The 26,220-nt window shown below is 34.4% G+C and overlaps 1 protein-coding gene across 2 annotated transcripts in view; it reads right to left on the bottom strand.

The window, feature by feature from the left end:
• Positions 1-26,220, bottom strand: part of RASA1 (RAS p21 protein activator 1) — a 97,072-nt gene that overhangs the window by 3,115 nt on the left and 67,737 nt on the right. For both annotated transcript variants that reach the window (XR_008627948.1, XM_004613098.2), the window contains exons 10-23: positions 23,533-23,653; positions 22,029-22,185; positions 18,423-18,510; positions 16,397-16,474; positions 14,177-14,334; positions 13,723-13,799; positions 11,980-12,152; positions 11,478-11,637; positions 9,769-9,911; positions 8,438-8,553; positions 7,690-7,776; positions 5,107-5,174; positions 3,378-3,466; positions 1,894-1,971 (exon numbers count right to left, since the gene is read on the bottom strand). Coding sequence is in view for 1 of the 2 variants with exons in the window: in XM_004613098.2 (XP_004613155.2) it covers positions 1,894-1,971; positions 3,378-3,466; positions 5,107-5,174; positions 7,690-7,776; positions 8,438-8,553; positions 9,769-9,911; positions 11,478-11,637; positions 11,980-12,152; positions 13,723-13,799; positions 14,177-14,334; positions 16,397-16,474; positions 18,423-18,510; positions 22,029-22,185; positions 23,533-23,653 (1,593 nt within the window). In the remaining variant the exon portion in view is untranslated. The remainder of the gene's footprint in view (positions 1-1,893; positions 1,972-3,377; positions 3,467-5,106; positions 5,175-7,689; positions 7,777-8,437; positions 8,554-9,768; positions 9,912-11,477; positions 11,638-11,979; positions 12,153-13,722; positions 13,800-14,176; positions 14,335-16,396; positions 16,475-18,422; positions 18,511-22,028; positions 22,186-23,532; positions 23,654-26,220) is intronic.

Genomic DNA, 26,220 nt, shown 5'->3' with positions numbered 1-26,220 from the left:
ATTGATGTTTTTAATCTTGGATTAAGATTTAATATGCACCTAGATTACCTGTAATTTTTACTACCTACATTCTAAAAAAGTACAAAACAGCATTCTAAGGCAGAAACAATAATAAAATTCTTTATGTTCATTATGAGAAATTCTCAGGTATTTGCCGTAAGAGAATTTAGTCTAGTACAGAACACATGGTGTAAACTGACATTTAACAAGCACAATAAAAATTGTTTAGCTCGGGAGTGGGTGAGATCTGAGGGCTGGAGAGCATGCCTAGCATGCACACGGCACTGAGCGCCTAAGCACCACAGAGCTCCCCTGATGGTGTGCTGGGAGTATCCTTGGTCATCTCCAATACCACAAAAGCTAGGTAAAATCTGCGCTGCCAGACTGAATAACAGCCAGCCAAAAGAAGCTCCCCCCCCCGCCCAAATAATTTTAAGTACTTATTTCAGACAGAATTGAAACAGGAGTCTTAAATAAGAGGTATGAAGAGAGTCTTCAAAGATAAATTTGACTATGCCAACAGTAGAAGGTGATAAAAAGAATGTGATATAACTCAGCAAATAATGGATTACAGAAACGTGTGACTACAAGGGACAAATGGACTTCTGATAATCATGATTCTAAAAACTTTGATGTAAAGTAATGTAATGTAAAGTATAAAACTTGCAAGTATTAGTTTTCACATAGCTCCTTAAAAATAACAGTGAAAAAAAATTTTCCCCTCATAATTCAACGTACTTATTTAGAAATCTTCAAAATGTTCAATAACACACATGGAAACATGGAAAATTAGCATTTTCAACCTGACTTCTCAATTTCATTATAAAATAAGGGGTTATTTTTATATACTTGTTTTTATGCAGAAGATTACAACCCAGAGTGTCAGAGGAGTCCTGAGTGACTGCCTAATGGTGTGCAGGTTGGTTACTTATTTTTAACTAAATCTGAGTGCAATAAAGCAGAAAATGGGTATCTGTTTCATACTCTAATATTCTTTATGGCCATATACATGACTAAATCCATACACTCACTTTCCTGGTTGCAATATGTAACTTATCAACAAACATTAATTTTACATTGATTCCATATTTAAAACCTGTTAATAGGAAAACTATATTTTAAGTATCTTAGAAATTATTTCTTAAATCCATTAATGTTAAAAATGATGGCAATTTTATTAAGGCTGAAATAGGTACTCCTAATAAATGAAACATCATGCCAAATCCATGTATTTTAGCACTAGAAAAGCCACCAGGACATCATTCTCTCATGCAAGTATAATCGAACCACAGCCATGGGCAGTCACCTGGCTTCTGATCCCATAAAGCAGCAACAGAAAATCACAGCGATTAGATATAGTTAAGACCTAAGATGAAAAAAATTAACCTGGAAACTAAAAGACTACATACAATGTCCAAAAGTCACAATAGACTATACTTGTTCTCCGTGCAAGGCAAGTGCCCTCCCTCTGTCCTATCACTGGAGCGATAGCACAGAGGGTAGGATATTTGCCCTGCACGTGGCCAACCCGGGTTCGATTCCTCCATCCCTTTCAGAGAGCCCAGAAAGCTACCGAGAATAACCCGCCTGCATGGCAAAACCTGGCACGCTACCCGTAATATATTCGATATGCCAAAAACAGTAACAAGTCTCACAATGGAGATATTACTGGTGCCTGCATGAGCAAACTGATGAGCAACGGGATGACAGTGATACAGGGAAATCATTTAATGTCAAAATAAATTGCTGAAACTAATAAAAATATTTAATAAGAAAAAATATATGAATCTTTGAATTATTATTTTAGATAGAAAATCCCTAAGTTTCTGCATTGAATGAATTAACCCTCAGCCTATTACTGGTTTCAAAGTATTTGAAAAATTATATGCATACCCCAAGTTCATCTAAAAACATGATCATACGATGTTTGTTACTTTTGATGAATGGATTTACGCCTTCCATATAGGGCTCCTAAAAATAGAAAAATAAAAAATTAACTTATTATAATTGAAGAACTTGAGTATTTTTATAAGTATATTTTACAACTTAACAGACAAGTTGCGATAGGTAATGTATTCAAAAGTAATTACTCTAATACCATAAACTGCCAAATACCAAGACAAATGGAGGTCTAACCCAGGTTAGAGTTTGGCTAAGAATACAAGAATCTAAACTACAGCATGGTAAGGAGTATGATACAAAAATAAGTTCAGTGGCTGGAGCGACAGCACAGCGGGTAGGGCATTTGCCTTGCACATGGCTGATCCAGGTTCGATTCCCAGCATCCCATTTGGTCCCTTGAGCACCACCAGGAATAATTCCTGAGTGTATGATCCAGGAGTAATCCCTGTGCAAAGCCAGGTGGGGACGCCCCTCCCCCCACAAAAAAAGTTCAAAGCTAAGACATAAAAACTGTTCTTCACACTTAAATCTTCTTTTGTGTGTGTGTGTGTGGGGGGGGTCTTTAGCCACATCCACAGTGCTCAGGAAGACCATATGGGGTGCTGGGAGTTAAACCCAGGTCAGCCATATAAAGGCAAGTACTCTGCCCAGTGTACCATCTTTCCAGGCCCCATGCTTAATCTTTAATTTATGTAAAATTATGCAATAGTGTAAAAGAGAAAAGAACTGACAACAATACAAGTTCTCAAGTTCAATAGAAAGATCAGATAAGGACATCCAGTCAATTACAAGGAAATGAACATTTAAATCATTTAGTCTGAAATAAAATAATGAAAAACAAAGTAAAATTATGGCAAGGCTTTGAATATGAACAATTTACCCTGAAATTAAAAACTGAACAAGTTTAAGAATAATTGTGAGAGCAGTATTTGTAACATTTCAAATTTGGTGGCTATTATACTATCCAAAGGACAGCTACTTTACATGGCCATTAAAACATACTGAATCACTGACAACAGTTGAGTATTTTTACATTTGTCAGGAAATTTGTTACATAGTTAAGAGAGGCATAGTATGGTCCCTACCAGAATACTGATATTTTTCAACCAGAATATTATTTATTAGTAATGGAATCACAGATATTTTAAAAAATGATATTCTAAGTTTTTAAGTACTGATTGTTTGTGCACAGTTAAAAAAAGGATTGAAATGAATTTAAAATCGAATGTTCCCTGATATTTATATAGATGAATGTGGTTATAAGAGATCGAAAAATACTTCCTATGAAAGTAAAATGGTGGTTTTAAAACTTCTATTTTTGTAATGTACTATCAAAATACGGCAAAAATGTATGAACTTTGACCAAAAACTACAATTTTTATATGAAACATCCAGTTAAAAATAGCCATTTTATAGTCTTACTATGTTAAAACTTCACTCATAAATAACACTTAAAAGCATCAAAATCTTTTTACCTTAGCTCCAAATTCCACAAGATTTGCTAAGTTTTGCACAGACTTAGCCACTAATATCAGTGTTCTTGCAGCAATAGGAGATGGGGAATCTATAAAAAGATATAGACACCAAAGGGCACTTTCAGCTAAACTATTAGAATAAGCACATCTTAAAAATACTTTAATTCTCCCATTCAGAATCCATGTTTTCTGGGGAATGTGTGACCTGTATATTTCAGAAAGAATTTACAAGGGAAAACTGAATACACTTATCTGTGTTTCAGGTTTTATAAAAAGCACTGTACAAGATTCAGCAATTCCCAACTGGTTAATATTTTAAAATATCTCAGAATCATTATCTTTTCCTCTGAAAAGACTTCACATAATGAAGCACAGTTCACATTAATACTTTGTAATATGAACCGATTTCACAGTCCCAACCTTCTGAAGACAATTCACTTTACAACTAAGTAACAAAGAAAAATGTGAAGCATTTTGAGAAGGAATGAAAAAATCATGCAACGTAATATAATTTCTAAAGCATCATATTAAATCTTTAATTTATAATTATTAATTTTTTTGTTTCTGGGCCACACCTGCTATCTAAGCTCAGGTCTCACTCCTGGAGTTCCTTGGGGAACCATGTGGAGTGTCAGGGATTGAGCTGGAGGCAAGACACATGTATGTCAAATGCCTTTACTCCCTGTATTAACTCTCTGGCCCATGGAAGTATTTTAAAGATTAGTGAGAAAACATTTCTCTATAGAACACAGAGAGATGAATGTAAATGAAAATTATTTGTGGCATAAAATATAAACCCTGAAATTTTAATTAACAGTAAAGGTTTATAATCCACCTGACTTACTAGTCTGAGAGTATACTCTTTTGTCTTAAGTTAATAAATTATAAATAACAATACCTATTAGTAATACTAATATTGACCTATCACAAAGTCTCAAAAAGAATTATAAATCATTAATTCCTACAGAGTCACAAATTAAACCATTTTTAAACAACAAAAGATAATTACAGATATAGGATGGGTACAAAGTTGAAAACAGGTATTTCAAAATATTTTTAACACAACCTTGAGCTTCAAATTAAAATAAAAATAGTTCCTGTATCTTAACAGTGAATAACTTGTATTTGTGGCCACAAATGTCACACTTACTCTTTCTTTGATAAAATCCTGGAGCACTCAAAAGTTAACCATAATGATCATGTGGGCAAACAAAGTTGAATATGATTTATTGGAGTTTAAAATGGTCAATGAACTTAAACTGGAGTTTAAAATGGTCAATGAACTTAAGCTGGAAGCAAGAAATCTCTTAACCTCTGAGGGGCCACTTTCATAAACCACTACTCCAACTGCTACTGTAATTTTAACTTGAAAGCCCAATATGCAAGAATAGTTAACAGTAAGGTTACAAACACAGAAAGCAGTTTTCTTCATTTGAGAAAGTCAAGATATAGACTATACTCATCACAAATTCAGAGTGTGAGACATAGAGACGGGAAAAGGGGAATGCATCTCTTGCCACCCCCAGAGGCAAGATACTGGTTAGAAAGGGTAAAGAGCAAAATGCAAAGAGAGGTTAAAACAGCAAAGGAAGGAAGGAAACAAATGCTTTGCAATGTATTATATCAATAGATAAATGAGATGTATAAAAAAAAAATTCTCACTAAATTATGTATGTATAAATGAATTAAACTGAGTGTTTGAATCTAAAATTCTACCAAAATAGGTTACCTGATATGATATTGAACATCCGTGGATTCAGTATGGCAGGACAGATAAGTCGAAGAAAAACAAAACCACTGACAGGAAAAGAAAATTAATAAATTACTACTTATATTGTATTTTTAAAAAATGAACAAAAATTTAATACATCAGAACCCTAAGCTTGAAATTAGAGATGTCTAACACAGCTTAAAAAATAAGTCAAAGAACATTACCACAAAAAGATCTTATTTACCTACTTCATACAATTATTATTTTTCCCAAATTTGGGAAGCTTTTAGTTGTAGCTATAATGTCTACTTTCATGGCCACAATTTATTAAGACTAGTAATACATTCTCTACTTTGAGGAAGCCATGTCCTTAAAAACATGAGATTTTTTTGAAATGAAGCAGGAGTAAGTAATAAGCCTTTTTATGGACACAATCCTGTAACTGTAAAAAACAAGCCCAATGAAGTTATCAATCAATTTGGTTAAACTAATCTTTGTTGATGAGTCATAAAAATAAAATGTACCAAAGAAAAACTATTATTTTTTTTTTTTTTTTGCTTTTTGGGTCACACCTGGCTATGTGCATGGGTTACTCCTGGCTCTGCACTCAGGAATTACTCCTGGCAGTGCTCAGGGGAACGTATGGGATGCTGGGAATCAAACCAGGGTCAGCGCGTGCAAGGCAAATGCCCTACCCGCTGTGCTATCACTCCAGCCTCCAAAAGTGTATTCTTTTCTTTCTTTTTTTTTTTTTTTGCATTTTGGGTCACACCCAGCGATGCTCAGGGGTTATTCCTGGCTTTGCACTCAGGAATTACTCCTGGCGGTCCTTGGGGGACCATATGGGATGCCGGGGATCGAACCCAGGTCGGCCGCGTGCAAGGCAAACGCCCTACCCGCTGTGCTATTGCTCCGGCCCCCAAAAGTGTATTCTTAATAAATAAAAATGTATACAAAAGAATGCAAAAAAAGCTTATGAACTGCCTGGCTCCATAAAGCCTGAGATTCTTAACAAGCTTTTATGGCAGTAAAAAGGTATACTAAAGTTAAAACGTCCTTAAATTACAAATAGTAACAAAACCAAAAATTAGCAGAAGAAAGTGAATGACTTAACAAATCGTCATATATGATTTTTTACAAGCTATTCTTATTTTGAAAGTAATTCAGCAATGTAAGTAACAGTTTTTTTTAAGGTCACCTTTATTTTCTGAGATTGTATTATCACTTTTTCCTTTTCAAAGGAAGTCACACCACTACTTATCCCTCGTAAAGATAAGCATCATTACCTAAATTATTCCCAAAAATTCATTGTAAAGATTTAGATTGGCACAGCCTCTATTCCTTTAGAGTGATGCATCCTCTGAGCATCATTTTTCAGTTTTACCATAATTATGATATATGGCCATTATTAAATCTAAAAAGCTTTAATTTATGAAGAATCTTCCATAAATTTTGTTTGCAAACACTTCAAGGCTTAAATGGGTCTTAAAACAGAATCCAGTAACAAAGAATGATGAAAGAATTTCAGTGTGAAAATCTACTTTCTGAGAGATTTTGCACGTGATTTTAAATTTAAGAGCAATACCAGTTACCTCATAAAATAGTTCAAAGCTAATAGTAGGATCAGAAATGAATCATCACCTTGGGTTTGCCCCACAGCATTAAATAATCCACACAACATAACTTCTCATTATGTTTGCTTAGCAATTTCACTTGTTTGAAACTTACTTTATGGAACAGTTTTATCATTTATATCACACATGACTTTGCCAAAACTCTACTATACTGCACTAAAGCCAAGAAACAGTGAATTTACAATTCTTAAAATATTCGTGTCATATCTTTACTACTAAACCAAGAAAAACTTAACTGTAAAAAGAGAAGCCCCTTTACAAAAATTAGATTTCAGGCATAAATAACAGGCATTTTCAAAACTGATAGTATTATACTTTTGTCTTTAGCAGCTGCCTAGATTTGTTATAGGATACAACATTACTAGCAGTATATTTTCAGCATGATAATTACATTATTAGGACACTTTATCCTGAGAGTTTTTAATAACTTCAACTGAATAGCTAGAATGACAAATAGCTGCTCTAGTATTGGGTTTTAGAAGGTCTGTCTGTCTTTAGTTCTGTTTCAGCCACTAACTTTCTTTGTAACATTTGGCAAGTAATTTACTTCTACATCTAGTTTCACCATTGGAAAGACAAGTTAAAATAATGTTAATGAAGTTCCCATTGAAGAATTATAGAATTTTATGACTTGTCAAAGCAATTCTACTTATTGCACAATGAGTACAAAATGATAGTCTCAGAACAAAAGGTTCTGGTTGAAGATTATTTAGAACACTATGTTTCAACCCAATCAATAGTTAACTATAAATTAATAAACGGGCTTTTGGAAAATACACATAGTAGCCAAGCATCTCACGTTAATTTCCTCAAAACCTCTAAAAGCTAAAAGCTTAGGAGACATTAACACTAATGCTCTGGCATTTAAGGTCTTAAATTATAAATTTAATTCTTAAAATCTTTAGTCTTCCACGTTTAATACAGCATGCTACATATAACAATGCAATAATGAACTGCTGAGTCTTACCTGACAACTCTTGTTCTCATGGTGGTATTTGCAGGCCACTTGTGCTGAACAGATTTCTGTAAACACCCATAAATATATCTCAGTGTCCTGCCAAAATAACACAATTATCTCAAAACAGAAAGTAAGTGAAAGTACTGATCTCATTGCATTCAAAATTTTAACAGATCAGATATACCACACTGTAATTCAACTAACCTTTACCCTCAAAGAACTTGGTAAAAAATGCAAATAGGCATTTGCAAGAAATAAAGAAAAATTTTGCCATCAATGCTTAGAGCCAGTTATTTACATTTATATACTCTAGAATATATTTTTACCCTTTTAGATTGTCTTCTATATTAATAAATAATGTGAAAAAAAGTACTAAAGTGAAAGTTGTAGGGGTTCTAGGGAGATTTTGAATTGTCAAAATAGCTTTATAAGTTAGTTTACTAACACCAGAGGCCTTAATGAGGCACTGAATAATTTACTATCTAGTAATGTAAAATTGATTTACATTACTAAATCAATCAGGCATACCAGTCTACATAAAAATATTTCTTTGTACTGTAAAAATTTTCTTTTTGTACCGTAAAAATATTTTACTGACTTTTCCATGTTACCCTTTCCTTAAACACAATACATCTCTAAGATTAAAAACCCAAACTTTTTCATCAGAATATAACAGGATAGTGGAAAAACTGATACATGTTTACAAAATTTTCAAAATACAGATAATTTTTTATCAAGTTAAAATTTCACCACTTACGGTGGAAGTATTTCTGAAGCCATGAAAATTTTCTCCACAAGCTCTGAAAGTATGTTCAGTAGGTGTGCTAAATTAGTGTTCACGTCTTCATTTTTTTCTAATTTTGATGGACTTAACTAAAAGAAGGAACAAGTCAATATAAATGCATTTTGGCACTTACTAATGCAATCAATTGTTTTCAAGGTTCTTTTTTTCCCAATATTCAATCTCTGTATTTGAAAACTAGAAAGGATATAAATGGGAATTTTAAAGTAGTTTGCTCCAAGGACCTCCTACGGGACTTACCATTCACTCCTAGTTACTCAACTACCAAATGAAGAAAAGGCAATGATTACTCATTAATTTTCATTTTGGATTAATGCCAGTATTAAAAGTTATATTCATTTATTACAAATTTTTAAAGCCAGAGGACAGCTTTACATATTTTATATATCCACAATTAGAAGATAAAAAGAGAGCCTTAGAAAAGATCACATATTCACACATATAATAAGTAATTAGGGCTATCACCACACTATTATTATATACTTATCTTCATTTTACTTGATAAAGCTAAAATAAATTCTGAATAAAATTAAGTCCTATTCAATGACTAATGAGACATCAAATATCTTAAGCAGAATCCCTTTTCTCAAAACTTATCTATTCACTCTTGAAATTAAGGGTTCTGACTGAGAATCAATGGAGTAGGTTCATCTACAAAAGCCTGATTCATCAAACTGGAACGCAAGGCCCAAAGACTGCACAGACTTGCTATAAATTCATATTGCCCTTTGTAGTTAGGTCACTTATGATGTTACCCCTCTTTTCAACACCAAATCATCATTTCTCTTTTATTATTTTTGCATCAGCTCTTATACTTAGCCGTTTGGTAGCTACCTTTCAAAAAAGAATGAGAAGATAGCCATGTGAATCTACATTAATCTTAATGGAATTTGTGCTGAATCAAAAAATTGCATGGAAACCTTAATAATTCTAAAAGAATATTTTAAATTTGCTTCTGGGGGATTATATTATACCCCACATTCTCTAAGGTGTTATGAAGTACTACACAGAAATGAACTAGAAATGTAACAAAGTTCTCCTGGAAAGCACGGACGATGTGACCCAGATTTTCTGAGAGTAGCATATAACTTATCTTTTAATTTGAAGTTTTAATCTAAAACTAAAGTACACTTTTTATAAAGTCTATTCTGCACAATATTTTCTACCTAAAATTGCGGCTGCTTTGATAAGGAATTTTTAAAAGCTTCCAGTATTTTTATATGTCATTAAGCATTACCTATTAAAACATGCCCTTTGCTGAAATACTGCAAATAAGAAACTCTTACCTCACAAGACTGCTTGCTCTCCATTATCTTTAGAATGGAGTCTTTCAAAGCATGATGGACAAACTGGGTAGCAGTGGCTTTCATGTACTGCTCCATCAAGGTACTTGCAAGTGTGGTAGCTCGAAATAAGGTAGTGGCTTCATCTGAATAAATGTAATAGAAAATTTAAGTGGAAACTGAGTTCAATTTTCTTTTTCAGGGGTGGGGGAGAAAAGTCTCTTAAATGGTGCTCAGGGAGTCTGGGGCTACTCCAGGTAATACACGACTATTTGGGCTGGCAGTTCAGTGCTAGGTCCTGAGTATACGGTGCTACTCAGATGCTGCAGTGCCAGAGACTAGCAGTGTGCCACCCTGCTAGTGCTCGGTGCCTCCACTGTCACATGTGCTGTTCCAGAGGCTGTGTCCTGCTGGGGAAAATCTCGAGAACTAACCTCTCTGGCACCATCTTCCCAGGGCCACTAAGTTCATTTTTTCTTATCAATAAATATGCTTGTTTATATATGGCTTAAGTATTTATAACATCTTATATTTCTATAAGCTTAGCTATGCAAATGGTTTTATAGTTACTTTATTAGATCATAAACAGAAGAAAAATTAACCCTGTCATGTTTACAGAAAAAGACAAAAGTTCACAATGGTAGTATTACTTAAGTCAGTTAATGCAAAAACTAGAACTAGAATCCAGCTTTCTACTCATCTATTCCATGCTTTGAAAAATGAACTGATTTAAAAATAAAACATGAACCCTGGTAGTTTATTAGTCTAAAATATGGCTACTGACTTTTTATTAAACATACTGCTAGAAAAGAACTACGGTGTAAAATATGTACTACCACTGAATTTTTCTTGACAAATTTTATATATTTACATTTCTATAAATAAAAAGTTTTACATCTTACACTTTACTTGGAGAGGCAAAAAGAAGCATTGTTATTGAGTAAAGTGCAGTTATGAAATAGGTCATTCTGGCATATTTTTAATAAGAGCACTATTTATGCAACTATATTGTATTTGAAATACCATCTACAGAAGTGATAAATAAAATGCCACCTAACACTTAAATTTGTGTAATGAATTACTAAAGAAAAAGAGAACGTGGTAAATATAGCAAATAATTCTTAACTGAAGCATTATATGTCACTGATCGAGATGTACAAATCATTTTTTCCCCATTTTTCCCCTTTGTGATACTAGGGATCAAACCCAGGGGCTCCCACATACATGAATCTACTGGACTACTAAGTCACATTCTAACACATTCTAGTCACTTTTTATTTGTAGTAATTTGCCAAGACAAAAACCTGTATCAGAAATCTGTCACTGTCATCCCATTGCTCATCGATTTGTTCGAGCAGGCACCAGTAACATCTCTCATTGAGAGACTTATTGTTATTGTTTTTGGCATATCCAATACACACGGGTAGCTTGCCAGGCTCTGCTGTGCAGGCTCCATACTCTCGGTAGCTTGCCGGGCTCTCCAGAGGGGCGGAATAATCAAACAACCCGTATTAGAAACATTAATCCCAAATATCAGCTGAAATGTAAGAATCAGTACTGACATTCCACTGCAACTTTTAATGAAAAAAGAGAAACTTATAAAATGATTTACTACTAGATTCATTCTGTGCTACAGTTCTTACGTACTTGACATATAAAACCTAGTTTAATCCAATTTTTAAATATATGACACCAAAACATGCACACTGTACCTTCCATGCTTATTTCTCTGTCATTTAGTGTACATAATAACAATGATTCAAGCTTTTCATGAAGAAAAATCCTCAGTAGGATGCTAGCCAGTAGTGTTCGGTCCTGTCCACAAACATGTGATAAAGCATAGACTACATGTAGCTCCTTTTGAAGGATAAGCTAGAAATGACATCAAGAAAGTACACAACAGTAAAAACTCTCAGTGAAATTCGCTAGAGATGAATTATTTCATACAATCTTATATCTATGCATTCTTATCATTAGAAAAATGTTGCATTAAGTAAATTCCTTAAAAATGAGTGCCTAGTCTAAATTTTCTCTTTCAAGACCAACAGCCATACCACAACATGGCTTTTCAATCATTTCTGCCTGTCAATGTGCCACTAAGCTATGAAATCATTAAATTTAACATAATTTTATATAACATAACTAAACTTAACATAAATGCTAAAACTTCTGTTATGACCGGAAAAAAATAAAATCAGACTGGTAACTTAATACCTCTTTAAATTCACTGTATTCTTCTTCTGGCATGATTTTTTCCATAGAATATCGTGCTCGGACACGCAGAGATCCTGGTTCAATACCTTTTAATGGTATATGAGAGCTGAGCAGAAACCACTCATCTGTAGCATGCCCTTTCTGCAACCGGCTCAACTGGCAGCGCATAAATACTTTGACAGAGAAATATAAAATAATTATTGTCTAAAAGGATTAAAGCATAATTAGTCACACAAGTAAATTTTCCTCACATGTCTTCTTTATGGTGTTAACAGTTTTGTTCTTTTAATTAAAGGAGCTATTGGGTCAAAGAAATAGCATAGCAGTTAAAGGACCTACCTGCTCTGTCTGTACACAGCCAACCATAGTTCAATCCCTGCCACTGCATATGGTCCTCTGACCAACATCAGGAGTGATCCCTGAGCAGAGCCAGGAGTAAGCCCTGAGCACTACCAGTGTTGAACCCCTCCCCCTTCAAAAAGGGAGGTGGGGGACAAAAGGAATGGAGGAGAAAGTTGCCAATGGTATTACAAATTAAGTGCTTAGTTAATGTACGCCTGTTCATACCATACTCTGTATAGGCAGAGATGCTGGATATAAATATGATTAATGCACAGTCTCTGACTTGCATGGAGGTCAGTTTAGTCAAAAAGGCAAGAAATCAATTATAGTACAGTGTGGTAAGCACTGTGGCAGTGGTTAATATGACTGAAGTGCAGAGAATATTTAATTCAGCCTGTGGAGGTTAAGAAACATTCCAGACATGTAACCCTTAAGATAGGCTTATTTTAAAACCCATGGATAATTTAAGAGATATAAGAAAGCTGTTACGGCAGGAAAGAAGGATATACAGATGAACAGTGAAAGCAAGAGAGGAAGGAATGGTTCAGGAAAGGACTTGCATTCAGTTTCATTACTGGGGAGCCGAACTTCACTCAACATAACAGGAATCACTTAAAAGAATTTAGCAACTATTAAGCCTTTAAACTGTTATCAAATAGTTGTTATTCTGTACTTCTAAAATTACAGAACAAAGATTTTATAGAGGAAAATGTAGACTTTGATCTTTTAATATGACTTCTTTCCTCAAGCCTGAGTATAAGAAGGTATTAGCCTAAATCACTCTTACGTGAATTTCTGAATTTCACTACCTCTCATTTTAGCAACAGCTCGAAGAAAGCGCTGCTGAGAATAACTAGAAGGGTTTGCTGTCGTCAGCAAATAAATAGGAGATAATAAAAGTATATTTTTTCTGGAGTGGTTGGGGTGCTGGGCTACACCAATGGTCTAGGGATCATGTAACCCTTAAATGGTGTAACCCTTTAGTGGTGCTCAGTACTGTAAGCACTGCCTAGAGGAGGAACTGGGGTTGGCTGGGTATAAGAAATGCAGTTTAATCTCTATACTATCTCTTTGGACCCCAAGAGTTCTTTTCATTTGCCTACAAGTACAAAATGAAGGAATAGGCAAAGTGTCGGAGAAAAGATAACCATGGCTGTTTTTAATTCATTGGGAAAGAGATGGTTGATACGAATATACCTTAAACTTTAGGATTTACAGTAAGTATAATATAGTCTTTTCAAATATTACCACTTTTAGAAGTATAGAAAGAAATTCTCAAATTATAGTTTTTACTGTTTCTATTAATGCTTAGTTTCCATTTTAGATTGCATTTCATTATGAATCTTAGAAGTACACACGTCATAAATATTTGATGTAGATAAAATTTCTCTATCAACTTACAGATATCAGGATCTTTGCTTTTCTTTGTTTTGTTACTAAGCGTTATCTCAAACCTGTTGATGTCAGGAGGAAGATCACTGAAAGAACAAGGAGAAAAGGAATGAACAAAATGTTCTGGGTTCAGTTTATCTAATCCCTTTATCTCTGGCATGAATTAAGCTCCCTATTTCTGTTATTCATAACATAATTTATTTATGTTACAAAAATGCAGAAAAGCAAGTAACATTTTCCTACCATCTTTATCATCTAAAGTAGATCCTGGAAGCCATTATAATAATGTTGAATGTATATGTTAATAACTGTTTTGGGACTTAATCAGTAATAATGCCTTAGTAAAACAGAGCAACAAAGGTAAAAACCAAAAACAGAATGCTAACGAAGGTGAACAATTATAATAGGAAAAAAATAATGTATGTACTATTAAAAAAAATAATTTAAAGAAATAATGACTTACTCAAAGACAAACTCTTCTGACCATACCGGGTTTTGCCCTTCTCTTGCATGAGTTTTTGCTACTTGAACACTATTCAGGTAGATGTTACAATACGGATTAGTAAAATGTTTTACTGGGAGTTTATGGGCTTCCTCAATATGTAAAACAAGACTGCTGACCTAAAGAAAGCACAAAAATTGTTACTTGGATTTGAAGACTTATAGGTATAAAAAACAACATATCAGACACAAAACCCCCAATAGTAACTTATTTTCCCTCCTTATTCAGAAAATCAAACACGGGTCGGCCACGTGAAAGGCAAACGCCCTGCTGCCCCTCTCAGAGAGCCTGGCAAGCTATCCGTGGCGTATTGGATATGCCAAAAACAGTAACAGTAAGTCTTACAATGAGACGTTACTGGTGCCCGCTCGGACAAATCGATGAGCACTGGGATGACAGTGATTCAGAAAATATGTCCTCCATTTCGATTTTCTTTATTATGTGACATAAAATTACTACATCTCTCACCCTCAGGGGAGAGAGAGCTCAACATGCTGGAGCCCCCGTTTTCTAGGCAGGAGCCCTGGGTTGATCTTTTAGCACACGGTGCTCTAATTTGGAGCCGTCTGTTGGCCCACGTTTCCCTAGTCTCCGGGCTGAAGCACCATTGGCTAATGTTTCTCTAGTCTCTGGGCTAAAGCACCATTAGGTGTAACCCGAAAGGAAAAAATAAATTAATTTTTTAAGTGTATTTTTAAACACAGGGGTTATTATGCTTGCCTTGCAGGTTCCTGAGCCTGGTTCAATTCCCAGCAGCACAGGTGGTCCCAAGCACCACCAGGATTTCTGAGGACAGAGTCTAAGCACTGCTGAGTTTGGTTGAAGCACATCCTCCCCAATTTGTTTTCTAATACAACATTTAAAAAAATTAAGATAACACTCCCCACTTAAAAAACTGATGAAACATTTTTAAAAAGTACTCCAATTATATTCTTGCTGAAACAGTGACATAATCTTTTCTGCCACAAAACAAATGGTTCAGGAAAAAAAGGTAGCTGAAAATTCTTTAAAAGTATCATAATACAAATTAAAATCCATGTGCCATATAAAGCTCATACAGAAGATTTCATTTTCTACAGTTCCAGTTATAAACTATTTTTACAACAATGGTCCACTTACTTTCAAAGATAAAATCCTCTCCCTCTCACTGCCTATAAATTAATCCAAGACCATGTAAGCTTCAACCTCACCTTCCTTAAATATATAATAATAATGTGTAAAGTGAAACAACCTTTACACATGAAAGGCTGGTACACATAAAAGGCTCAAACAATGCATACCACAGTATTATCTAAAATGACAATTTCATGATCAAAGTTTTATAAAAGACACACTGGCAAAAAATCTGAATTTCAGAGATTATAGAAAAGTCAAAATGTTCTGAAACTGAATAGCAATTAACATATAGTTAGCTATATTATTAAATGTTCTTAAGGGAAACAGAAGCTATAAAGGGAATAACTGCTATGAACGTCTAAAAAAGTTAAATTTAACAAACAAGAAATTCCCATAAATAAAATAGACGGCCATTTGATTAATAAACACTGCTCTTAACTTTTCTCAAACCTACAAAAGTATCAAAATACTTAATTTTTTCTAATTACTAGGGATATAGTAAACTATAAAGAAAAAAGCAAAGAAAAAGAGGGTATAAAGTTTACTTTATATACCATAAAAGAAAAATCTCAGCTGTGTCTCCATAAATGAATACATAGGACATGTTATAGTTTCAACATACATACAAATTTACCTACAAATTTATGCAATACATTTCAGAAGTAAAATTAAGAATCCCCAATTTTACTGGAATTGGTTATCTAAGTTATTTTTTTTAACAGTTACCTTAGTTCTTCTACTGATATAAGCCATAAAAATTTATTGAAGAAAAAATAACGAAAGTACATAACAGAATGGTTTTGTTGTAGGTTTGATGATGTTTAAAAAGGTGAGGAAATGGAAATACATGCTATATGGCTGAAAAGATGGTATTATGGACTAAGTATCTATCAAAGACATGAAGGAATTTTATCATCTATGTAGAACTGTTTTTCTGCCACTGAATAAAGTGTGGCTTTAAGATGACTAAGAAGATTGTATCATGAAATTCTTAAGCACTTGAGGTTCTGCCCATATGATTTATATATAAATACAGAGTGACAGAACAAAAGAAAAGATTTTCACCTGACGCAAGCGTTTATTAGATGTTCCTGGACTACTTTTCCGTAAATTGCAAAATGCCTGAAGACCTTTCATCCAGTCCTATCAAAAGATAAAAACTAAATTAATATATACATACTATGCAAAAAGTTCAAGAAATATACTAGTTTAATTCCCAGTTATTAATTTTTGTTCAAACTGAACATTTCTTTCTCTGGACGATAATTTTTATACACAGAATATCTGCACCTAATAATATGTACCAATGACTAGCAATTAGCCACAACTAAAATTTAAGTATAGTTAAGAACTTAAGATAGAGGTATATAAGGCAGAATTAAAATTTAATATTTTATGAAACAAGGGCTGATTTTATAAAACCAATTCATAATGTGAGAACTGCATGATGATAAGAATCTAATTATTTCCTTTAGACCGTAACAAAGATAGAAAGATCTAAGGGGAATATTTGTAAAATCTTTCAAATATAGTAACTGGCTTTAAAATAATTTTAAATTAGAAATTCAAATGCGTATCTAATAGCCTGAACAGAAAAATGCCAGGTTTATTTAAAAATAAATCTAAGGGGGCTGGAGCAATAGCACAGCGGGTAGGACGTTTGCCTTGCATGAGGCCGACCAGGGTTCAATTCTCAGCATCCCATATATGATCTCCTGAGCACCACCAGGGGTAATTCCTGAGTGCAGAGCCAAGAGTAAACCCCTCTGCATCACCAGGTGTGACCAAAAAAGCAGTAAATAAATAAATCTAAGTATTTCACTTCAGATTACAAGTTTCTAGAACGCTCTATACAATTCCTATATTCAATTATATTTTTAGTTTCCTGGCTAGTTCAATAAGTATGGATTTTTTTCAATGTTTAGAGAATGTTTTAAGAGTAAATAGTGATCAAATAAAATTACCATACCTTGCTTTAAGAAACTGAGTAACCAAAGACCCTACAGTCCAATACAGTAATAAACAGATACCAGTGAGTAAGTTTTTGGACTTTAAATTGGCAAACAGAAATAAAGAATACGAAATTAATGTTTATAAAAATGGTTAAAAATGTTCTATTTACATAGCTAATGCAAGTCTACAAACAAACTGAGATGACAATCAGGTAAAAGGTGAGAACATGGTGCAACAATCAGAAAAAAAAACAGATTTAAAAAATTATACTTTTCTCATTTTAACCAAAAATATCTTATCAAAATCCCTTGAACTCTTATAATTATCTCTGCATCTAAAACTTAGATACAGACCCACAAAAGAACCTTTATGCGAATTACAAGTGAGTCTTTGACATTCCTGTAAAGCCTTGAAACATGTTGAGTTATAAAAGATAATGGTTCATGCATCAACTTGGTTCTATAGTCTAAGATATTTTCTTAATTTGAATCATAAGCCCACATCAGAATCAAAATCCTTAGGAGTCCAGTGTCAGAAAATTATCTTTCCAACAAAGTGACTTCCTTTGATCTCATAAACACCTTTAAATTCCTTGCACTGAATGTAAGCAGAAATATAGTTGCATATTACAGGATAACACTAACCACCCCAGAATTGTTATGATTTGATATGTAAAAATAGTTTTAAATGAGATTTTAAGACATTTGAAGGACATTTCACATGGTGCTTAAAGCACGCATTCTAGTCTTAACGGGGAAAAAAAGATACTTCCTACATTGTCTCTTTCAATGATTCCTGAACTTCTATTTTCAGACAGAAGGTTCAACCAATAAAAAGTGCTTGTTATAGAAAATGGCTCACCTTTCAACTGTACTGAGAATTATGTGTCGCCTCTCCTCAGAGAGGACTTTAAAAGAGCATTCTCTGCTAGAATCAACATAGAATACTTAAAGTGAATTTAAAGTTTTAATTTTTAAACCTTTTTTTGGATTTCTTGAAATTATATGTAAAGGCTTCATTCCTTAAAATAAACATAGCAAACTATCAACATTCTATTTAATCACTTTCTCTTAAGTGAAATAGTTCTTTGTTCCAATTAGAACAAGTATGCGGCTTAACAGACTGACAAACAATTTACCTCTGCTTGTTCTGGAGTTTCTCCTGCAAAGTAAAAGATGTAATGTTCTTCACTAAAGTGCTGAACTACTATCTGAAAACAGTTGGGCCTTTAAAATACAAGCAAAAAGATAAAAGAAAAATTAATACTGACACATTTACAATTTATGAAAAACTGACATAATTTTTAATTTAGAAAAATATTTTTTTATTTTATCAGTTTTCTCATTAAAATTCTCATTAAAATTTCTCACAATTTTTATGAGAAAATTACTTTTAGAAGAGGCCATTAGCTGTATAGACCTTAGGAAAGTTAATGTACACTATTTCCACTATCAATGCAAATTAATTTTTAAAAACACTACAAATAAAGAATGCAACACCAAAATGCTAGAAAGTACAAAATGCTAGAAAGAATACAGCATGTTCTAAAGCTCTGAATTAACATGGTATTAATTTCTTTACACTGCCATAAAATACTTATATGCACTGTTTATTATTATTTTTTTGCTTCTTGGGTCACACCCGGCAATGCACAGGGGTTACTCCTGGCTCTGCACTCAGGAATTACTCCTGGCAGTGCTCAGGGGACCATATGGGATGCAGGAGATCAAACCTGGGCCAGCTGTGTGCAAGGCAAATGCCCTACCCGCTGTAGTAACGCTCTGGCCCCAGGAAGTTTTTTTCTTATACAATTCTACCAGTGTCTTGTATACCCTGGATATTAACCCCTTATCTGATGGGTAGCACTGCACTGTCTTCCCGTTGTTCATCGATTTGCTTGAGCGGGCACCAGTAAAATCTCCATTGTGAGACTTGTTACTATTTTTGGCATACCGAACACGCCATGGGGAGCTTGCCAGGCTCTGCTGTGCGGGTGGGATACTCTCAGTAGCTTGCCAGGCTCTCCAAGAGGAACGAAAAGTAAGAGGTTAGAATCACTCTAGAAAAACAGACTGGGTATTGGGTAAATATTTTTTCCCATTCTGTGGGCTTTCTCTGTAGTTTGGTCACCATTTCTTCTGAGGTGCAGAAGCTTCTTAGTTTAATGTAGTCCCATTTGTTTATGCTTGTTTCCAATTTTCTGGAGAGTTGTGGTTATGCTTAAAGATGCGTTTAGCTTCAATATCATGCCTATATTTTCCTCCATGTACCTCAGGTTTGATACTGAGGTCTTTAATCCATTTTTATTTGACTTCTGTGCCTGGCATTAGACAGAAGTCTGAGTTCACTCTTTTTTGCATGTAGCTGTCCAGTTTTCCCAGAACCACTTGTTGAAGAGGCTTTCTTTGCTCCACTTCACATTTCTTGCTCCTCTATCCAAGATTAAGTGATCTTGAGGGTCTGTATCAGAAAATTCAACTCTATTCCACTGCTCTGTGAGTCTGTTTCTATTCCAATACTATACTGTCTTAATTACTACTGCTTTTTATACAGTTTGAAGCTGGGGAGGGTGGTGCCACTCAACTTGTATTTCCCAAGGACTGCTTTAGCTATTTGTGGGGGTTTACTGTTCCATATGAATTCCAGGAGTGCTTTGTCTACTTCTTTGAAAATATGTCAGGGGTATCCTTTTAGGGACTGCATTGAATTTGTACAATGCTCTGGGGAGAATTGCCATTTTAACAATGTTAATCCTCTGGATCCATGAGCAGAGGATGTGTTTCCATTTCCTACTGCCCTCTTTTATGTCTTGAAGTAGTGTTTTGTAGGAGTCCTCACCTCATTAGTTAAGCTGATTCTGAAGTACTTGATTTTTTGAGGCAGTATTGTGACTGGGATTTTTTTTTTTTAATATTTCTTCTCTGTCATTATTTTTATATAGGAAAGCCATGGAATTTTGGGTACTGATTTTGTAACCTGACACTATACTACACAAACCAATTGTTTCTATAAGCTTTTCAGTAGTCTTCAGGAATTTCTAAGTATACTATTATGTCATCTGCAAATAGTGATAGCCTGACTTCTTTTTCTACCTGGCTGCCCTTGATATCTTTTTCTTGCCTAACTGCTACAGCACTAGCAAGACTTATAAAAAAAAAAAAAAGATAGAGAGAAACTTAATAAACTGAATCAGAAATGAAACGTGGGACATCACAACAGAAATCACTGAAACTCAGAGGATTATCAGATTACTTTGAGAATCCTTATGCCATGAAACAAAAGAACTTTGCAGAAATGGATAAATTCCTGGACTCTTATAATCTCCCAAGGCTGACCCAATAAGATCTGGAATACCTAAAGAGACCTATCACTATCAAGGGAATTAAAATAGTAATCAAAAGTCCCCCCAAAAACAAAAGCCCTGGCCCAGATGGATTCACTAGTGATTTCTTCCAAACCTTTAAAGAGGAACTACTCCTAAACTTGTTCAAGATTTTTTCAGGAAACTGAAGAAACAGAAACACTTCCAGTTTCTATGAGGCAAATATCACTCTAATACCAAAAGCAGACATGTCAACAAAAGATAAAACCATATGATTCTAACAACAGATGCAGAGAAAGTATTTGACAAGTTGCATCATTCATTTACGATAAAATCTCTCAAAATGGGAGTCGAAGGAACCTTCCTTTCAGTATAGTCAGAGTCATCTACCAAAAGCTCACCACAAGCATTATTTTTACTGGGGAAAACTAAGCCTTCCCTCTAAGATCCAGAACAAGACAAGGTTGCCCACTCTCACAACTTCTATTCAATATAGTACTGTTTTTAAAATTTTAAGGACATGCATATTTTTTAAATACTTTTTTTGGGAGACACACCCACAAACCAACTCCGGTTCAGCTATATAAGCTCAAAGTCCCTCTTGGAGAGCCCAACAAGCTACAGAGGATATCCCGCCTGTACAGCAGAGCCTGGCAAGCTACCCATGACGTATTTGATATGCCAAAAACAGTAACAAGTCTCACAAGGAAGATGTTATTGATGCCCACTCGAGAAAATCGATGAACAACGAGACAACAGTGCAATAGTGCAGTATTTCTTAAACTGCACAAATGCAAGAAAAATGTGTTAATTTAAATATGAAATACTTTCCTCCTTTCCTATTGAAACAGCTTTAATAATATAATTAATTCTTAATGTTAAATTTCTTGGGACTAGGCCTATCAAGTCAATATATAACAACCTACTAAAGATACACTGAGTTACTGAAGAATGATTAAATAATTACTCTCCCAAAAGATTAGTGATAGGACAGGGAAGAAACATAATAAAGATCAAGTATTTTATTATAAAGGCTCTCATTTCAAAGACTTCCATATGATACTTGGAGTGGAATATTTTTGTTCATTCTGGGGCCAAACCTGGCTACAACTGGGTCTGCACTCAGGAATCTCTACTGGGTCAGCTATGTGCATGGCAAACACCTTACCCACTATAAAATCTCTCCAGCCAACACCTTACCCACTATAAAATCTCTCCAGCCAACACCTTACCCACTATAAAAACCTCTCTGGCCCCAGCAATAGACTTTCACACAAAAGTTAAAGTTTCAAAGTATGTAAGGAAAACAAAAATTACCCTAAAAAGTCTGACATTTTTAGATTACTTTCAGATCTTAAAACATGATTTTTTTATACTTCATAATAATCTACAATTCCAAGAAATAAGAAACCAACTTCTTACCTGCCAAAAAGACTATCATGAACAACATAGACAGAACATACACTGAGATCTATTAATCCTTTGGGTTTTGTAGCTCGTTTTTCACTTTCAAAATAAATAAGTTGAGCATCACTGCCCTCTAAAATAAAATATAAATTTTTCCACCGTTTTCCTTTGCCTGTTAAAAGAAGAGAAATGTTTCCCTTATGCAAACAAATTGTGAAGTCTTATTGTTAAAATTATTAAAAACAAACAATTAAACTTTTTATTTCAAAGCCTCGAAGCATTTTATCCTCCTGAGAAAGTATGTCTAATTTATCTGCAGAGGAAAAAAAAGATTTTTTAATATAGGGTTGCACCTTCATCCAGAAAGAGGGGTCTCCCAAGAGGTGATCAGAAGGCTCAGTACCCCAGCAGCGATTCTCACACAGAAGGTCACGATCCAGTGCAAGGGCCGAGGGTGCCAATACACCTCAGGTAAGTCCTGCTGTGCCATGGATTACCAGGACACACGGTGGTACTCAGGGGCTACCAGGGCCACATCCAGCATCACTTAGAGAGCCATGTAGTTCTAAGACTCAAACCCAGTTTGGGTGCATGCTGGGCACGAGCCCCAAATTGCTGTATTATCTCTAGGCCCCTGCAGTTTGTCTTACTGATTCATAAAGGACAAAGAAGTACACCGTATCTTTGAAGAGCTCAAGGTGATCAAACCTCTGAAATACTGGCTTAGAAGTAATTCTTTTCCAATCATAATAAAAACTAAAAACTGACCACATCCTCCAATCATATGACATTTCTCTTTAAAAATAAAAAATGAGGTATCAGAAGCTAAAGAATCAAAGACTTTTGCACCGGAAACAATCTCAGGATTGTTTTTAAATAATACTTGGAAGTATATAAGCTTACTTCTTAAAATAATTGGAAATGTTGATTTAATATACTTAAAATTTTAAGTACGGTTATTGGGGCTGTAGCCATAGCACAGCAGGTAGGGCGTTTGCCTTGCATGAGGCCGACCCGGGTTCTAATCCCAGCATCCCATATGGTCCCCTGAGCACCGCCAGGGGTAATTCCTGAGTGAAGAGCCAGGAGTAACCCCTGTGCATTGCCGGGTGTGACCCCCCCCAAAAAAAAATAAAATAAAAATAAAAATAAAATAAAATTTTAAATACGGTTACTAAGATCAAAGCTCTTTTTACTGAATACATCATAACCTCAGTGATAAATCTTATGCCCAATACTTATTAAACTTCTTTTATGAAAGTTAATGGTGAAATACTTGAGCAATCTTCTATTATTTATTATTTTATTTGGGGATAGAGAGCTGGGCCTCTTCTGCTATGCTTAGAGCTTGCATCTAGCTATGCACTCAGGGATCACTTATTCCTGGTAGTATTCAGAAACCTTATGTAGTTCTAGGATCTAACGAGGGTCAGCAACAAGCAAGGCAAGAAAGTGCCTTACCCTTTTGTATTTTCTCTCTCTGGCCCAAAATCTTTAATCTTTAAAGTTTAACACTTACCCTTTTTTAGGAGATAACCTTTTTTAACAATATTTTTATAAAAGGCATCCTTTGTTTTACGGCGAATTGTATTATAGATTTCTTTCCCATCCACTGTATCATTGAGTACTTGTTCCTGATCCTGAAGTTTCAAAAATAATATGATTATTTCACGAATGGAAATAAAGTAAAATCTACCAACTATGAAAAAAGACTGTTATTCTTTAGATAGTAAAATCATTTAATATTAAAATCTAAAATAAGCTAATAAATATACTGAGATCATAATGCTTTCCAAAGAAATTCTTAAATAAGTTCCCTTTCCATTTATCAGGAACATGAGCAACCAGTAAGTGGTAAGTTTTTTTAAAAAATACATTCAGTTCTGTTGTGTTTTATAGGAAACACTTTTGTTATAAAATTAGGAATTCATACCAACCCAATGCAAACTATTAATCTGCACAAAAAGCAAATTTGTATTTGTTCAGCAAGAAATACTAGATAAATGTAGAAAATGAAACCCAGGTAAACTAAGACCCATGGGAATACGTAAAAATACACCGCATGTGTCTAGCTAGTTCCTTAGTTCTCCTGTGTTATAATATACATCCCTTCTACAACTTCACAATATTCACAATCTTTCTGATGGTCACTTCCACAGGAAAACTACTATCTTTTCAATTAAACAGTCCAATTTATCTAGCAATTATAACCTAACCAGCTAGAATGTACAATTAACTCATGCAACATTTTTATTAAACTTCATCTTTCTGTTAACTCATTAAAATTTTGAGTACTGTAACAAAAGATATTTTTCCATGTGGCTTTATATTTGTAACACTGTAATGTTTAGGAGTATATATATGTGTGAAATGCTAAATCTCCTAAAATAACCAAAAAAAAAAAAAACAAAACACCTACATACAAAAAAACACTGTACAGTCAAGAGTACAATAAAAGGAAGAAAGCCTTCAAAACCAACCTTCAAATTTGTCATCACAATCCACCAGATTCAATTTCAGAGTTGGTTTTTGTTTGGCTGGTTTCTGGGGTTGGGGAAGGTGTTAGGGTTATACCAGACAATGTTCAGGGCTTATTCAAGGACATGTGGTGTCAGGCACAGACAGACAAAGCAAGTGCCTTCCCTGCTATATTTTCTTCTACCTCAATTTCAGTTTCTTTTCTTCAGTAGTTCTGCTTATTTGCTATGATTAATCTCTTTTCTTTAGACTTATGGGTCCACGTAACCCTTTTGTAAGCTTTTTTCATTATACTTTTATAAAGATACAGGATTTTTGTGAATCATTTCTCTACCTCAAAACATTGTTTATCATTATTTATGAACCATTTCTTCAATCAGCTTGATTTTGGAAATGTTACTGAGGTACAGTAATAATATTCACCCCTTTACACTAACAATTATAATGTAGTGTGGTTGTATTCACACTATATAGGGAGTCTGATAGCTGAGTCAGAGATGGACTAGCCCACAAAACATAGTTATTTATTTTTTGGCACTTACTGGAAAAACTTTGTCAACCCTTGACCCAGAGAATGATGCAATAGTGACATTAATCTCCTATACTGCATCATCGCCAGCTTTAAAAAAAATTTAGTATTGCAACATCTCTTAAAAAGGATAAAAGACCATCTCTTTTGTCTTTTTATTAGCTTTCACTGATCACAGCTTAAAATTTAGAACTTTCAATTTCCTGCTTATAACAACAATAAGGAAAAACTGACATGGAAATGTTAGGCAATTATTAAAAGAATCAGAAGGCTGAGGCAAGGAAATTAACAGCACTCAATCTATTCTGATAAAATATATTGCGATAACCAAAGATCTTAATGTTTCATATTCTAGTATCCTTGAATTCTCAAAAATAAGAATCTCCAAGTGAACAATGAATTTCTAAGGATTTAAAGAAAATACAGTGCTTTCACTATTTAACAGGAAAGATATTATCATCCAACACTGTGTTACAAGAATGCAGGCTATTCTGTCCTAAGGAAAATGGGACTTGGGCCAAAGCAGTAGTACAGCAGGTAGGGCATTTGCCTTAAAAGCAACTGACCCAGGTTCGATCCCTGGCACCCATGTGGATCCCTGAACCCTGCCAGGTTGACCTTGAGCACAGAACAAGGAGTAAGCCCTGAGCACAACCTGATGTGCTCCTTCCCTGCCAAAAACCCAGAAAAGTGATACATTAAAGTTTTGTTTTCACACTTAGATTTACTTAATTTGTAAATGGAGAGAAAAAGCACTTTCTATCCAAAGATTTATTGTTTATAAAATTAAATTCACTGTATTTTAATAATGTTCATAATAAATCACAAGATGAAAGTAGCACTTATGGGGGCTGGCTAGATAGCTCAAATGGCTAGTGCATGTAGATGCTTTGCCCTGTTGGAGAATCACATTTCATAGCCTCACCACATAATTCCCTGAGCCCAATGGGACTGATCTCCGAGCAAGCACTGTCTGGTCTGGCCCCAAAGCAAAAAACAAACAACTGCAAAAACAGCTTATACTACAGAGATTGAAGCCTATCCCCTTCAACAAAATTATGCCCCATTTAAGTTTTCAAAAGTATTGCACTTGATGTGACAATAAAAAATTATTATAAAGTTGAAATAGTCATGAATTTTAAACATGTAATCCATATTGCATTTGGACAGTGAAAATGGAAGAAAAAGTCCAAGTGATTA

This window comes from Sorex araneus, chromosome 1 (genome assembly GCF_027595985.1).
Source record: "Sorex araneus isolate mSorAra2 chromosome 1, mSorAra2.pri, whole genome shotgun sequence".
In the NCBI taxonomy this organism is placed as follows: Eukaryota; Metazoa; Chordata; class Mammalia; order Eulipotyphla; family Soricidae; genus Sorex; species Sorex araneus.
Note: the sequence above shows the minus strand (reverse complement) of the source record. Positions and strands in the feature narration are given on the sequence as shown.